At 44.0% G+C, this 14,922-nt stretch overlaps 1 protein-coding gene across 4 annotated transcripts; it reads right to left on the bottom strand.

Moving 5' to 3' along the window:
• Positions 1-640: 640 nt before the first annotated feature.
• Positions 641-11,921, bottom strand: pan2 (poly(A) specific ribonuclease subunit PAN2). 4 transcript variants are annotated; one of them, XM_076741665.1, is made up of 26 exons: positions 11,866-11,921; positions 11,056-11,361; positions 10,757-10,926; positions 10,492-10,612; positions 10,280-10,357; positions 9,925-10,195; positions 9,312-9,657; positions 7,732-7,828; positions 7,458-7,577; positions 7,230-7,349; positions 7,012-7,140; positions 6,728-6,927; positions 6,448-6,596; positions 6,246-6,352; positions 6,038-6,136; positions 5,849-5,937; positions 5,420-5,564; positions 5,165-5,302; positions 4,993-5,052; positions 4,818-4,908; positions 4,574-4,731; positions 3,403-3,546; positions 2,485-2,664; positions 2,216-2,309; positions 1,106-1,309; positions 641-982 (listed from the first exon to the last, which is right to left on the bottom strand). In XM_076741665.1, exons 2-26 carry the CDS (start codon positions 11,341-11,343, stop codon positions 948-950), a joined length of 3,633 nt encoding a protein of 1,210 aa, XP_076597780.1. In that variant the 5' UTR covers positions 11,344-11,361; positions 11,866-11,921; the 3' UTR covers positions 641-947. The 4 variants fall into 4 exon arrangements, with proteins under 4 accessions (XP_076597780.1, XP_076597779.1, XP_076597783.1 ...); XM_076741664.1 differs by having other exon boundaries at positions 642-982; positions 3,403-3,542; positions 4,570-4,731; positions 11,866-11,906; XM_076741668.1 differs by having other exon boundaries at positions 642-982; positions 1,118-1,309; positions 11,866-11,906.
• Between the last annotated feature and the right edge of the window lie 3,001 nt (positions 11,922-14,922).

Here is a 14,922-nt window from a genome sequence, read left to right as displayed (position 1 = left end):
GTGACTTTAAGGGCGTCATTTCAACTCCTCATTTCAAACATGTAAGCAGACATTACAGTGTATAAAGATTATTTTAACGTAACACGTGAGGGTCAAACAGGCTAACGATAAACAGCACAGAGAGAAGATGATATAAAAACGTACAGAGACTCCTCAGACACTTCGAGACATGATATATATTTGTACTGAATTTTTCTTTTTTAATAAACTAATTAGAATAATTTCTGCCATTTTTCTGGAGCAAAACCCACATTAGTCTCTAATGTTCATGTTACTGGTGAAGAGGTTGGAAGCTATGACTGTCAACTCTTTGTATAACTGATTTTACACCACTTGAGAACAACAGCAAACTGCCAGTAAATGTTATCAAACCAGTCAGAAAACCAGGCACACGTAACGCTACGAACTTCACAAAAACATGGGAAGTAACGAGTAATGTAATCTGTTAAAGGTCCAGAGGGATCCTTTCACAGCCAGCGCTGATTCTGGTTGCTGGTTGCAATCTGAAACCTCACCACTAGAGGCCACTACTCCCTTCACACTGGACCTTTAAACGCCTCGCTGTGCAGTCCGTTTGGACGATTATGGATTAATGTAAAATATGTTCCCAGCTCCTGGTATTAAACACAATGCATCTTCTTGTGCTCATGATATGTTTATTTATTTACATGAAAACACACTCATTTCTTCTTTTTTTTTTTTTATCTAAAAAAAGGCTTCAAGATCATAAAATACAAATTCATTTCCTCTGTCTGAAAACCTTTCTTGGACCAAAAATAAAAAGTCTGAGATGAATGAAGCTGCTGTTGAGCTGAAGTGGGCTGTGCGGGCCACGAAGACCCTCAAAAACACTGTACACAATGAAAAAAGTAAGTAATGCAATTACAAAATAAGCCACAACTGAAGGAGCGGTGATGAGTCAGGCGTCTCCGGTGTCACGGTGCAGCTCACAGGCCCATCACAGAGGGAAACACAGCAGCACCTGCAGGAGGAAGGAGAGTGCTTTCAATCCACTCACACAGACTGTTTCTCATGAAGCCGTCACGTCTGAACTCATCTTTCTTCATTAACAGCGGCATACATCTCATTCAAAGTTATGTCGTACTTTTTGGGCTACCTTGACCATCTCCTGTGTCTGATTCTGGGACTTTCCAGTCCAGCTGGCGGCCTTTTTCGTAGAGTCCCTTCAGGACCTTCCTCACTTCATCGGTCCCACCTCCGCGGCTCAGCTCCAGGTACTTCCTGTACAGCTGCAGAGCGGTGCGGGCGTCCTCTATGCTGTCGTGGGTTTCCCCCTGGATGTTGAGGTCTGGGAGAAACAAAGAAAAAAAACAGTCAGGACTGACTCTGCAGCAGCGTTTCAGTCGTTAAACATCAGTTTGCAAAGTGGATGTTAGAAAATAAAAAGGATAAACTCCTCAGTGCTTTAGTGCCGAAACACAAACATCTAAATGATTCATGCAGACGTCTGAGAAAGCAGACAGTCTTCAATACGAACTACCAAGATGAAAAAAACAGTTTGAACACCTGCGAATCAACTTGATGGTTTATTGACCAACAGACGTTTAAGCACCTGCCAGTGCACAGAATTATGAGCCATTATAAATCAATAAATGGGAGCAGATGTGCAGACGTGTGCTTGTTGGCTTCAGCCCTGAACCCCTGCTGCAGTCAGCGACACTGTTTTCTCCTCAAAGGGAAACTTTGCTGATTCCAGCTTTGCATCATTGGAGTGTGGGCAGTTAATGCAAATGATTCATGTTACACTTCCCTCCATGTTGCTCGCACCCAGAGCCCCCCGCTCAGTTACCAGCAAAAACGCATCATCCTGTGGACTTTTGCTCCAGGGTGTCGAAGTACACGTCGTACTTCTGCATTTTTGTGTGCCCACTGCTACAGACGCACAGTTTAGGCACAAAACTCAGTTTAACCGAGGCAGTGCACATCAAATAAGACTGATGCTCCATAACGTTCACCAGCCAGTCTCTAACAGTGTGTGTCTGTTTGGTGCTGAGCAGGTAGTGTACGGTGGTTACAGCTACCTGATGTGGCTGAAAACACTGAGAGTGAACCAAAACATTAAACGATGAGCTGAAAGATGCTCCGCGGAGTCGAGGGAACTACGGTCAGGTGATGATTCTCTGTCGATTTGTCACGAGGAGCGACCACTTTCACATTAAACGCAGTAAAGTTGACTGCAGCCACCTTAACTCACCTAGAAAATACCAGGCGAGAAACCTGAGAGAAATCATCCTCTTGCGGGGTAAATGAAACAGGTAGACGGTGTCGATGACTTGGTCTTTCAGAACCTTAATGACAGAAAAAACAGACTTAAGCCATCACTGCTCAAAGAGAACATCTGTAGCGAGGTCCTTCCTCTTGCAGTGCCTTTAACTGTGGACATCCATGCACTACACAGTCAGCTGTAAACCGAAAACATCCATCTGCAGAACAGATCTGACTTCGGGTTGTGAAATAACATACCAGTAAATTAATAACGCGAAAGTCCTTCTGCAAGCCGTGGCCGACGAAGCGAACTCCTGTGTCGATGAGGAAGCGCAGCTTCAAGTACGTGGACTTCAGTGTGGTCAAATGCTTTGAAGAAATCTTTGCATCCAGGTCTCCCGGTTTGATGCCAGAATACTGCGTCAGATAGTCGACGACCTGGAAGAACGAGCACGCAGAGGTGTGAGGCCTGGACACTGAGCAGCAGCTTCATAGCAGTTAGTTTATCAAAGCAGCGTTCTTCTTCAGGGTTCATATCTGACTTTGCAGCTTTCATCATAACGAACTAACAAAGACTCTCCTCTTTAGTTCTCTGCCTGGCTACAGAGCAGCTAGACAAACCAGTGACCAATCAGCATTAGGGCGGCACCGAATGTCAATTTTTTACATTTAAAGCTTCGATCAAAATGTCTATCGTCATATTTTGTGATGTCATCACCCTAAAAAACAAAAATCCTCAATTCAATAAAGTCATTCACAGGATGATAAAAAGAGTTAAGTCTTTTTTTTTTTAATTAAATAACCTACCAATGATGAATGTAGCTCATGAAATCTGTCAACATAAATCCATATGAACATACTGGTATGTAAGTATTTAGAGCTTTGATACACTACAGTCTTGCCCAATGTCCCGCCCACAGTGCTATCTGATTGGTCACACATCACGTATCAACACTGAAGGATGCTGCAGACTGGAGCTGCTGTGGTGAGTCTGGTCTGACTGGAGCTGAGAGAAGCAGCAGAGCTAAAGCTGAATGAACAATGATCATGGGAAAAAGAGCCATCCCATCATAACAGCTCAGTCAAATGTATCCTGTTTCCTCTCCGTTCAAAGCTTAATTTAAGAGATAATCTTTGTTTTGCTGTCTGAGCGTCCCGGTGGTGGAGCTCTCTCACCTGCTCCTGCGTAGAGATGTAGTCATCGATGAAGGGCACCCCCTCGTTGGGGCCCTGACCCCTCACACAGGTGATCCTGGCCACAGACATCTGGCTGGGCTTGATGGTCGACTTGGTGCCGTCGCTGCGAAGTTCTGCCTCTTCCTGCAAAGGCACACAAGGAGATGAACATCAGCACAGTGACAGGTTTAAAAAGAAGCGTTTACTCTGAGCCGAGAGCAACACCACGAATTTACAGCAGCTTAACTCTTTCTTGACAGCAGGCTTTCCACCACACCTTTGAACAGCAGCTATCAACACGTCTGCTTATGGATGTGATTGGACAACACATTGTACAAACTAGTTAATTTTAACAAAACTGTGGCCAACATGACTGTCTCTGCATACGACAGCCTGTCTCCGGAGTCTTCAGTCACACCTGTAATCAGGTGGGAAGGGAAATTTTTTAAACATCATGTGCTGTAAACAAGAGGCCTGGTATCCATAACAAGAGCAGGGGATTAGAATAACCTGGTTTCTCCAGATAGACATGTGGTTTCTAACTGGATTTTTATGAGTACACGTGTGCACAGCAAAGATTTTAGTACTCCACTGATTCAGCATTGCATTCACTGACGCAGAGCAGAAGCAGAGATATAATTTTCCCTCATATTCATTTTTCATCCTTCTGCCGCCTGCATTACTCACAATCTAACTCCACCACTGAGAGTCCAGCCGGAGACCCAGATGTGTTATGCTAGTAGCGGCCAATATAGCTTTGAGGCGGTAGCTTCAAGCAGAGATGAGGAGCTACAAAGGTCTGGTGAGCTCACTTCTCTCTAACTTCTTTCTAACTCAGCACCAAAGGAGACAATTTATCAGACTTCCTGCAGCTCCACCTTTTTTCACAGGTGCAGCAGTACTCCCCAAGACCTGTAAACAGACTTTAATGTGTCAAATTGGTTCTCCTTTGAAACGGGGGGAAGTCACAACGGAGCGGGTGGATGAAGGGATCAATCACGGAGCGATGTGTCCTCATATCGAAAATAATTCCACCCAAAGTCCAACCACAGCTGAACGTAACAAAGTGGCCTCTAGAAGTCTAAATAAGGTTTCTGGTGAACGTCAGGAAGAAACGTCTTCTATGACAGAGTGAGGGAAACAGACAGCGGCATCATAAAATCAGACTCGCCTGGTTGAGTGTGACAAACTCGGCGTCCAGCCCCACCAAGTCACCAGCCTGCGGCATCTCGCTGACCATGAGGGGGATGAAGGTGGCGTGACTCTTCCTCTGCTTCCGAGCCAGCGAGGCCTCGGTCAGCAGCACACTGGCATCAATGGGATTTTTAACTGAGATGAGGAGCAAAGGGCGGGCAGGTGAACTAATGGGCTTTACCGACAAGTAAAATCTCTGCATTTCATGTCAGAAAACTTACTGCGCAGGTCGTATTTGGTGTGGTAGTTCCTCTTGGCGTAATAGAGAATGGCCGGCACTTTCCAGCTCACATCAAACTGAGCAGCTTCGGCCTTTGACGAAAGAAACAAGAACGATACTTTTACAAGACGGCAAACGAGACATTTCATTTGAATAAATCAAGCACAAAGATTTACCTTGTCAATTGGTTCAATTAGGAAATCATTGAAGAGGTACCACTGCTGGTGCGTGACTCCCTGAAACAAACATGAGAAATGTCAGTTTTCAAACACAGACGTATGAAACATCAACTCCACTTCGTCCGAACTCGCCTCTCACGCTGCATTTCTTATCCTACGCTTCACTCACCTCTTTTCTTTGATGGTAGGTCTCTCCCACTTTGATGTGTGCAACCAGGTTTCCACCAGTGCGAGCGTCCAGGATGTGAGGCACCGTGACCACCAAGTCGTAGAGAGAAGCGCCCTCCGCCTCTTCGGCAGCACTCAACTGCTCGGAGACGAGTCATTAGCTACACACAAGTCTTTACACCACAGTGAAAACAAAGCTAATTACACGACATCAGTGTTTTAATGCAGACATGAGTTGAAAACCTTCCTCCCTCACCTCCTCTCCTTCAGGCCAGGTGCTGACCTCCAGCCCCTGACTTTTGCTGATGGACATTTTGAGAGTGAGAGGAATCCAGACGTGTCGCAGATCCTCCGCCCGCGTGTCAAAGGTGAAGCCCTCCATGCTGCACACCTCCTCCCCGCTACAAGGATGCACAGTGAGGTGAAAGTGAAGGAGCATGTGGGGTTGAGACGCATCCAACGGATATAATAAATGATGTAATTTGAACAACTGAAGCAATTCATTGGAAACTAAACAGATTATGTTCCGAACAGGTGTTTTTGGAGCATTTTACAACTTCCCCAGTCTTTTGTTGTTTGAAGCATGCTGCTGCATCAGATTCAGAAGAAGCGGATATTTCCAAAAATCAATGAAGCGGATGAGCTAAACCATTAAATATATTCTGACACACAAAAGGGATCTTACTCCAAGCACCACTCGGTGGGCATGGGTGGGGGTTCTTTGGGTTTTGTAGGTTCCATCGCCTCTTTCTGCTTGGCCTTATTGAAGGCGTACTGCGAAGAAAACCCAAACATTACAGAGATCATGGAAGTAACAACAGGCAAGTCGTGCATTTCAAACTTGCCAAGTAAAACCAAAAGGAGTGTCACTTACCTCTGCCTGAACCTTCCAGAATTCAGCCTCTTTAGCACTGTTCACCTCACAGTTGATGACCAGAACATCCGGTAGACATCGAATGTTGCGCGTCTGCACCTACAGTGGCACAAAGACGCTCCCGTAACACAGAACAGGCCGGAATCAGACTGAAAAGGTCTGCGTTAATCTGAGCTGCCGATACGACGGAATGGGAGCAGGAACTCACTGTGGGTTGATACTTCTCACAGTTTTCACACCACGCCTGAGTGCTCTGCTCCAGACAGATGCTCTTCTTCAAGATCTCAGCAAAGTCATATTCCTTTATGGTTTTTTCTGACGAGTCAAAGTGACACGAACACGCTGTCAGCTCACACACAACTTCAATCTGCCAGGCTGTCGGTGCTTACGTGAGCGTGCCGTAAACTCACCTTGAGAGTTCTGTTCGGGATAATGCATGGTGAAGAGCAGCGTGAGGGAGGAGCGGACCGTCTCCTTGCCGCAGCGACACAGGCTGCTGTTCTCAACTTCACATCCGAACAGTTTTCCGATGACGGACTCACCAGAGGAGCCCAGAGAACTGTTGACACAACACAAGCAAACAGGTGATCACAACCTCCCTAAACTTGCTTCTTTATGCCTGGATCACCTCCAGACTCAAAGCTTGGTTCAGGATATGATTTGGTACTACGCTAACTTGGCTGCTCTCACCTGCTGCTGGCTCCCCTGTAGGCCTGCGGGCCCTCCTGCTCCTGTGTCTCCTGGTGGAGCTGGGTGAGGATGAAGCGGTTCCAGCTCTGGATTAAGCGGCCGAGTCTGGCCTTCCCTGTCTGCTCGTCTGAGTCTGCGAGGATCAGACCCAGCGCGGAGGCTTCAGGGATGGTACGAAACGCTCGGAGGAAGTTACTGGCCTTGAGGAAGAGGAGACGGGAGAGGTTGGATGGGGAAACCTACGCGGTAGACAGCGTGCAGCTGACACAGAAACAAATAGCTACCTGACATGGATCCCCTCGTGACAAATCCAGCATGTGGAAGAGGAAGCCGAGCTCACAGGCCAAACAAAACTCCTTCTGGCACAAATGATTCTGCACTAGACACCGGATTGGCTCCACGAAGTATAACACCTAACGTGCCACAGAAACAGGAGAACACCTCTGCTTTTATACTGTCTCTCATAAAAAAACTACCAAAAACCAGCTTCCCAGCTTCTTACCTGGATCATGCAGTTACAGTAGGCATTAGGGATGTGAGGCTCCAGGCCAGCAAACAAGGTTCTGTTGTAATGTTTGAAGTCAAAGTCCTCCAGTCCAAGCTTTGAGTATTTAATTGTGACCTGATTTTCAGGAATGAAAACTTACTTTCAGACACAGCGACAGCAAGCAAATGACCATAAATATCGAACATTCTTCTGGATATGGAAACCGTAATCAAAGAGTTCAACCTTTCTGTACTTTTTGGGAACCATGTAGAGGTGTGGCTCTTCATCACGCCCAATTGGTGATTCGGGGACTTGGTTGTAATTATCATAATCGAGCTCCACGTCTTTAATTTTGTAAGGAACCTGAAACCAACACAGAAAACGGGTATTCGATACTGAACACGGCAAAAATGTTTGCTGCTGAAAACACCTGAAATCACAATTCTAAGGCAATTTATCCATGTAAAGTCTGTTGTGAGGTAACGTCACGTGTGTATATTCTGTTTTGTTGACATGCCTGGTTCCGAGGGCGCGTACGAGGATTTGCTGCGTAACCGATGAACCCAACGGTTTTCATAGTGCGCAGGATTTCTGGGTCTGCAGGAGGAGCTCGCCTGTTCAAAGAACAAATGAAAATCTTTATTAAATGGCAGCAGTTAAGAAAAAAACAAAGGGAAACATTAGCCAAATGCTGTAAGTGATATACACCGAACTGCCAGTTTATTAGGTACACCTAGCTTAATTTATGTGGTCTAATACAGGCCCCTTGTACGGAGAGGTGTTTCTAACGTTTTGTTCACCCCATTAATATCAATGAGTGTAGACTGGAAATAAGAAAAACCTCTCGATTCAACAAAAATCAACAGCACCACAAACTACAACCTCCAGAATGACCAGGAAGTTGAACCAACACTTCTCTAAAACAGTTTCAACCAAAAGTGAAAATATCACAGTATATGGTATTACACAGTTAATACTATCAGTTACAATGGCCCTGAAAGAAGCCGGTATACTGCTGCAACCCTAATGTACACACAGTATATTTTTTATTTATTCATACACCCAAAGTCAGCCTAGTTGAAACTTTTTCCCCATTTTTAATTTCTGATTGATATGTGTGAATGCACCGTAATGACTGTTACTCAGATTCATTGGGAATTCTGTTCCTTTCTACTGTATTGTATGAAGGCAGGATTTACTGCAGGACTGTTGTACCTAATAAACTGGCAACTGAGCGTGTCCACTTGTGGAGACAATCAAAAATGGATGAGCATCATCTGATAGTGCTGGAACCTGCTAATCAATCTCCCTGAGTAATGAGACACTTTCCACAATGTCCACATCCAAACTCCTTTTATCAATCTGGACTTCAAAAAACTACATTAAAAAATTAATTTCAAGTCAGATCTGATCCCCCATTAATTTCAAATTGTTCTGTGAGCCATAAAGTAAAACACTGACATCACTTTAGGAGAGTTTGCCAACCGTGACCGCAGAAAAGAGAAATGAATGAAGTTCCTCACTGTGACTAAGATGAGCTCATACATCAGCTTGATGTTTTGGTTTCATTATGGAAAGCTGCAGCAAAGCTGGCAGTAATCCACATTTCTGCTATTGTCAGCAAATCCCATGAAAAGACCCAAACCACCGATGTGTTGGTGTGTCTCTCAATAATTTCCAACTTCCCTGTCTTGTCCGTGGCATAGCCCATTTGTTCCTACTGAAGACGTAATTCTTTACAAAAGGGTCACAAATACTTCATTTCATTTTAAACACAGGATAAATAACTTCCTAAAACTGCTGTGGACACTTTTTTTTTGTATATTTTGTATTTGTTGGCAGCTAGTTTAAGCAGAGGATTTGGTGCATTGCTGAGTATTTCCAGCAGCAGGACAGCGTCTCTGAGTTTGACTCAGAATAAACTACAGTACATCTGTTCGTTATACTGAAGGAACATGTTAACCAACGCACAGAAGAATAAACTAAAATCATCACAGGATACACAGTCAACACCTGTTAGTGCTGTTGCTTTCATGTCGTGTTGCTGTGACCAGTTACAAAGAATCAACTGAGACACAGTGTTAGTGACTGCGTTACCTGGGGCTGGGCGTAGCCAGTGCAGCGGGCCAGTCCGACAGCAGCTGCTCTGCGCTGGTTAGCGGCATGGGGATAAGTGAGAGGGGCAGCAGGTCGTGGTTCCAGTCCAGCTGAGGCAGCGTGTCCACAAGGCAAGGCAGGGCAAAGTCTGTCTCCCGGGAGTAGTCGTTAAATGAGACCTCTGGAGCATCGGACCAAAGGTGCACACATCCCCCAGAGTCCCCGAAGGCCAGAGCTTGTTTGCTGGACGATACGTCAAAACTCATGAGCAACTGGCCCACGGTGTTGACGTGAAAAATGTCCGCCATGTTGGCGAGGCCAGTGGGCTCACAGAACTGGCACTGACCTGGAGAAAGAGGAGGGGGAACATTATTTCCAAATGACATGTGCCAGTACCTGAGTGACTGAGCCTGGATGGTTATTTCCAAATACCACTACTCATGAAACACTTCCACTGTTATGACAGAGCTATTTAAGTGTGATGCTGAAACATAAATCTTGATGTTTTTATAATAATGAAGAACATGGATCACATTTATTGACCAACACTCTACAAAAACAAGTACAAGTCTACAGAGCCTGCATGAAGGAGACCCCGTTTCCCAGTTGATACCTGTCTGTGAGATGATCGCCAGGCGTGACGTGTAGGTAGGAATGAAGCGCAAGAAGAGGGGGTCCACGTGCACCTGAAGTGGTGTTACAGCTCGCATCATACGGAGGTCATACACCATGAGGAAACGGTCACACGCCAACCCGTTCAAACCTCGGCTGGAGAACCCGCACGCAGCCAAAAGGTTTCCGTGAACATCGAAGTCTGACAGGCTGCCAGAGAACGCGTCAAACTCATGCTCCGTCTTGAAGGTACGCAAGTCCCGAAGGGTAACCTGTTTTCAACAGAGGGCGAATGTGAGTGTTGTGTAAACCAGAAAAACATCTTTCACAAACTGCTTTGACAAAGTCATCCTCACCTTCCCGGATGTGTGCCCACAGAAGAAGAAACGACTGGTTTGGCGCATTATTGCCACTCCGGGTACTTCAACAGTGAACTGTCAAGTGCACATAGCAGTAAAGTGAACCTCACTTGCTTTTATGTATAATATTCTTACACATTATATCACATTGTCCTGAACTGCATGCATAGACCGCTGCAGATGTTGATAACTTAATCCCAGTGTCTCACCTTTTGAGTTTCTTGAACAGTATTCAAGTCAACTTCAATCACATAGTTTTGTAATCCACCCATAAGCAAGGTGTTGTTATCAGTCATGAGGAGACTATGCATGTCAGCTCCTTCCTCCATCCTGGATTGCACAGATACATTATTAATAATCAGAAACTTTAATTAATTTGGTCAGTGCAAGAATAAATCATTTTACAGCCACAGCTTGTCTACAATCATCTCAGCGCAAGGACATTTGTCCAGAGCAACATTTTGGGATACTTACGGATAATCAAACATAACAAGACCCCCACGAGTGTGGCATTTGAGGTTGCACTTGGAGAGGAACAGGACGCCCGTTTCCAAACTCTGAATGTGTCGGATGTCATCTGCTGCATGCACTTGGAAAGAAGAATGACGGCCCATTGTAGGTCCAAAGAACGAGGTCACATGGCCCTAAGAGAAGAGATTACAGGAGTAAGAATGAATGACATGGCTGCTATGTAGTTGTGCATTTTCACTGAGCTGGGGACATCCAGCATATTTCAGAAACAATCTAAACTACATCCTGATCAAAGCTCTTACTCTGTGGTTTCCCGTCCAGAGCATTTCCTCCTGGAGATCAAAATGTGTTGCAGTGACTGGGATGCCAACTTCTGAAACTGCATTGTGTAGCTCGGAAAACATCCCCTCCATGAGGTGCACAGGCTCGGGGACAGGCACGGCCAGACCGTCCGGGTCGAGCTCCACACCCTGCAGTAAATTGGGGTTAAGGTGTGGGTCCATGGAGGGCTCCATCCCCGCGTCCAGAGTCCCGTGAAGGCTGGGTGGGTACTCACCCATCCCAGCGTCGAGGCCGTCAAAGTTCATCATGGGTACAGCTCAATCACCCTACAGAGGAATGACAACTTCTGTGAATACCAGTGCAGCCCTAGAAAATATACTTATTCTATTCATTGTTTTTTTTTTTATAAACTGACGTTGAAGTATGGCCCAATATTTTCATGTTCACTTTAATGTTAGCTTTGGCTTGGCTAACAGCGGCTAGCCGCGAAAGCTAGCGTTGCAGCTAACTGCTAGCAAAAGCCTCTAAAGTAAAAGTTATAATGCTAATTACTGAAATGTGTACAGAAAGCGGAGGAATTGTTCCGCCACTCAAAACAACGGCGTCTCATTGTTGGTATCTGACTAGCTAGTGGCCGTTTACGGTGTGTCTAGTTAGCTAACGTTAGCAGCACCGTGAAGCACATAGACAGACACTGTTGTGGCTGCACATGCAGTCAGTTTTTACACCTTAAATATCCGCATTAAGAAAGAGTGTTTGTCGCGTCGTTTAAGACACTCAAATGCTTAATGGTTTACACGGACCTATATTTGTAATACGATTTACCGTACCTGTGTCCATGCTCATTTCATTCACAACAATAACACACATTAAAAAAAATAAAAATAAGAAAACATTTCCGGAGCAAAGGGGGGTGCGTTCAAGCGCAGTACTGGAGCTCCAGCATTTTCCAATCGGTGCCTGAATTCACTTACAGGGGTCGGTGTTTTATCCCAGCACTCTTTTAAAACCTTTTAACATTGTTGTTCAACCGAGATATAAAGAGTGATTAATTAATTCACTAATACACTCCTGATGTTTTGTTAGTTATTAGTTTGATAGTCCATTGCAACAGTGTCAAAAACACTGACTGTGCAATTAATCCTATTTTCTTATTCATGTCAATAATAACTACTTCTTTACCAAAGCCGGATCACCAACGGAGCGAAGAAAATAAATGCTCCCGTGCTCCTGACCTATGGGCCCTGAAGGCACCACAGTTCACCAGAAAGCCATTGCAACCGTGATGCCAAAAAAGTTGGGACACTGTGTAAAACATAAATAAAACAGAATGTTCCCTTTTGCTAATCCTTTTATACCTATACTAAATTGAAACCAGCATTGTTTCCATCTTTGTAAACATATGCGCACAGTTTACTCGACCCGAGCCTGACAACAAATTGCCTGTCGGGTTCGGGTCGGGTTCGGGTCGCGCTCGGTTACTTTCGCGACTCAGTCCAGACAGCAATTTGCAGTCCGAGCCGTATTTGAGATAATTTGATGAACAGAAATTTATGGAGCTGAAACGATTAGTTGAGTAATTAACAATGAAAGGAAATTTAGTTAGGTTTTGGGTTTTGTAATGTTGGCTGGATAAAACAACACATTCCAAGATGTCACAGTGGGCTTTAGGAAATTGTAGCAGTATTTTTCAGTGTTTTCTGATATCTTACAGGGCATTCAATTCATCAAAAACAAATAAACAAATAATAATCAGTAGATTAATCAGTAATGGAAAATAATCTTTAGTTGCAGCCCTGCAAAACTGATTTAGAAATCCGCACCATGTAAACTGAAATGATTACGGCCATATGAAGATGCCCAGTCCCCCCAAAAAATATTTTAAAACATTAATTATTTCATTAAAACTATGCTGACACAGTGCACATTTCATTCCATTTAATCACAATAGTACGACTGACAGCAACAAACCTGAGGCAGGGCAATATTGCTTGATGGTTTCTTAATAAACAAACTTAATTTCAGCAGCAAGTCTATGAGCATCTGGTCCGTGTTCATTTAAATGAAAGGAGAAGTAACAGGTTGTCAGTAGTCTTTCCGCGTTTACCAACGTTTTAAATGAATACATAAATAAATGAAAAGATCTGCTTCCAGCATGTCAGTAAATGTAATGACTTCACACCCTGAGATGGTCTGATAATGCTGTTTAGTGTGATAAATGAGTCAATGCAGTCAACTAAATAAAAAATATAGAACATACACGGGAAAGATAAAGGAAGCACGAAAATATCTTATGTCTTCCCTTATCGCTTTTTTCTTTCTCTGAAAAAAAAAAAAAAAAATTCAGTTGAAAGGCAAAGGTTTTTCTCTGGTAGAGAAGAGGGGCAGATCGTGGACACAGATGGAAAGTTTGTCCAGTCTGTGTTGGAGGATTCAGTTCATTATCTCCCTGAAATGTAAAGGTTAAACTCACTTCCACTTCACAGCCACAGATGTGAAACTTGATTACAGCTCATTTAGGTTAATTGGTGTGTCACTCTTAGTAATATTCTAATATTCACTCTAAGTCTATGACTCACTTGGCTGGAATAAATTGTGGGGATAAATCATTTCCGATAATAATATCGAGTGTATGTAATTAAAGCAACTCCACAGTTGACTGGAGATCAGAAAAAAAAAACACAATAAACAAAACTTACTTTAAAAGTAATTATGAAGTAAAGGGATAATTCATTTCAATCAAATATGAATAACCTTGTTCATAATGGCCCAATGTAAATTAAGCGTTTCACCGTAATTACTGTGATTACAACAGACCAGCGCTCTTTTTCTTCCTTTTTCGTGGTCACTAATAATTACCTAATGTGATTATTACGCACGCATCCATCCGGAGTCTTCCTGCTTGTGCATATCGTCAATGTTAACGCGCGCTCACCATGAACTCACCTGAGGGATGCCCAGGAAAACCCTGCCTTGAGTCATTGGTCCAGTGCGGAGCTTATTCAAATCATTTAAAAGCAGCGGGACTCACAGAACTCATCACTCACAGGGACGAGCGCCCAGCACGACAAGCAAACTCACCCACAAACCCACCATGGATTTCTGCCTGGCGACTCTCTTCTTGCTCTTCGCGGCTGCGTCCTGCGCTCCTGCCGGGCTCAGTGTGCAGGATGCATGCGCGGACGTACGGAGCAGCTCTCTGGCGCTCAACCGCATTGCCAAAACTGTGTCAACAGAGGTAAGCGTTTATTTATTAAATGAACTTGGAACCAATAATGCAAAATACGACCAAAACACTGAAAATAATTAGCCTCAGGTATGTTATCCTACTGAAATTATGTTATTCTGTATGAATACAAGGCTCTTACAAATATATATTTTTAGCCAATTCTAATATATATTGAACATATTTTGTTGTGTTTATTACCTGCAACATGTCTCTCTTTATAATATTTATAATTCTTAAGATAACAAGTGCAGACTGCGCAGATTTTTTTCAAACTGCTTGAAAATGTCAGTTGCATTATCTCCACTTATACTCTACCAGCACTGGCATGATTGGGAATACTGTGAACTTTAAAGTTCCTGCACATAACCAGCATTTATGCTTTGATCTGTCTATTATTTTATACAAAGCAACAGTATACTGAGCATGTTTGTCTCAAATGGTCTGTAGACACGAAATGGATCCACAGATGTGTCAGATTTCTCCACCGGACTCGTGTGGATGGAGGCGGAAGATATGTGCGACCCTGAGGGCCTCAAGCAGCGGTCTGCGGTAAGTGACAAACCCAGCAATAAAAACAACAAACATCACATTAATGCCATTATTTGCAATGATAGTGGGAAATAATGGGGCTAAGGAGGATGATAATAAGCTGCTTTAC

This window comes from Chaetodon auriga, chromosome 10 (assembly GCF_051107435.1).
Source record: "Chaetodon auriga isolate fChaAug3 chromosome 10, fChaAug3.hap1, whole genome shotgun sequence".
Lineage (NCBI taxonomy): Eukaryota > Metazoa > Chordata > Actinopteri > Chaetodontiformes > Chaetodontidae > Chaetodon > Chaetodon auriga.
The sequence above is the reverse complement of the archived record's forward strand: the minus strand, read 5'-3'. Positions and strand labels throughout refer to the sequence as shown.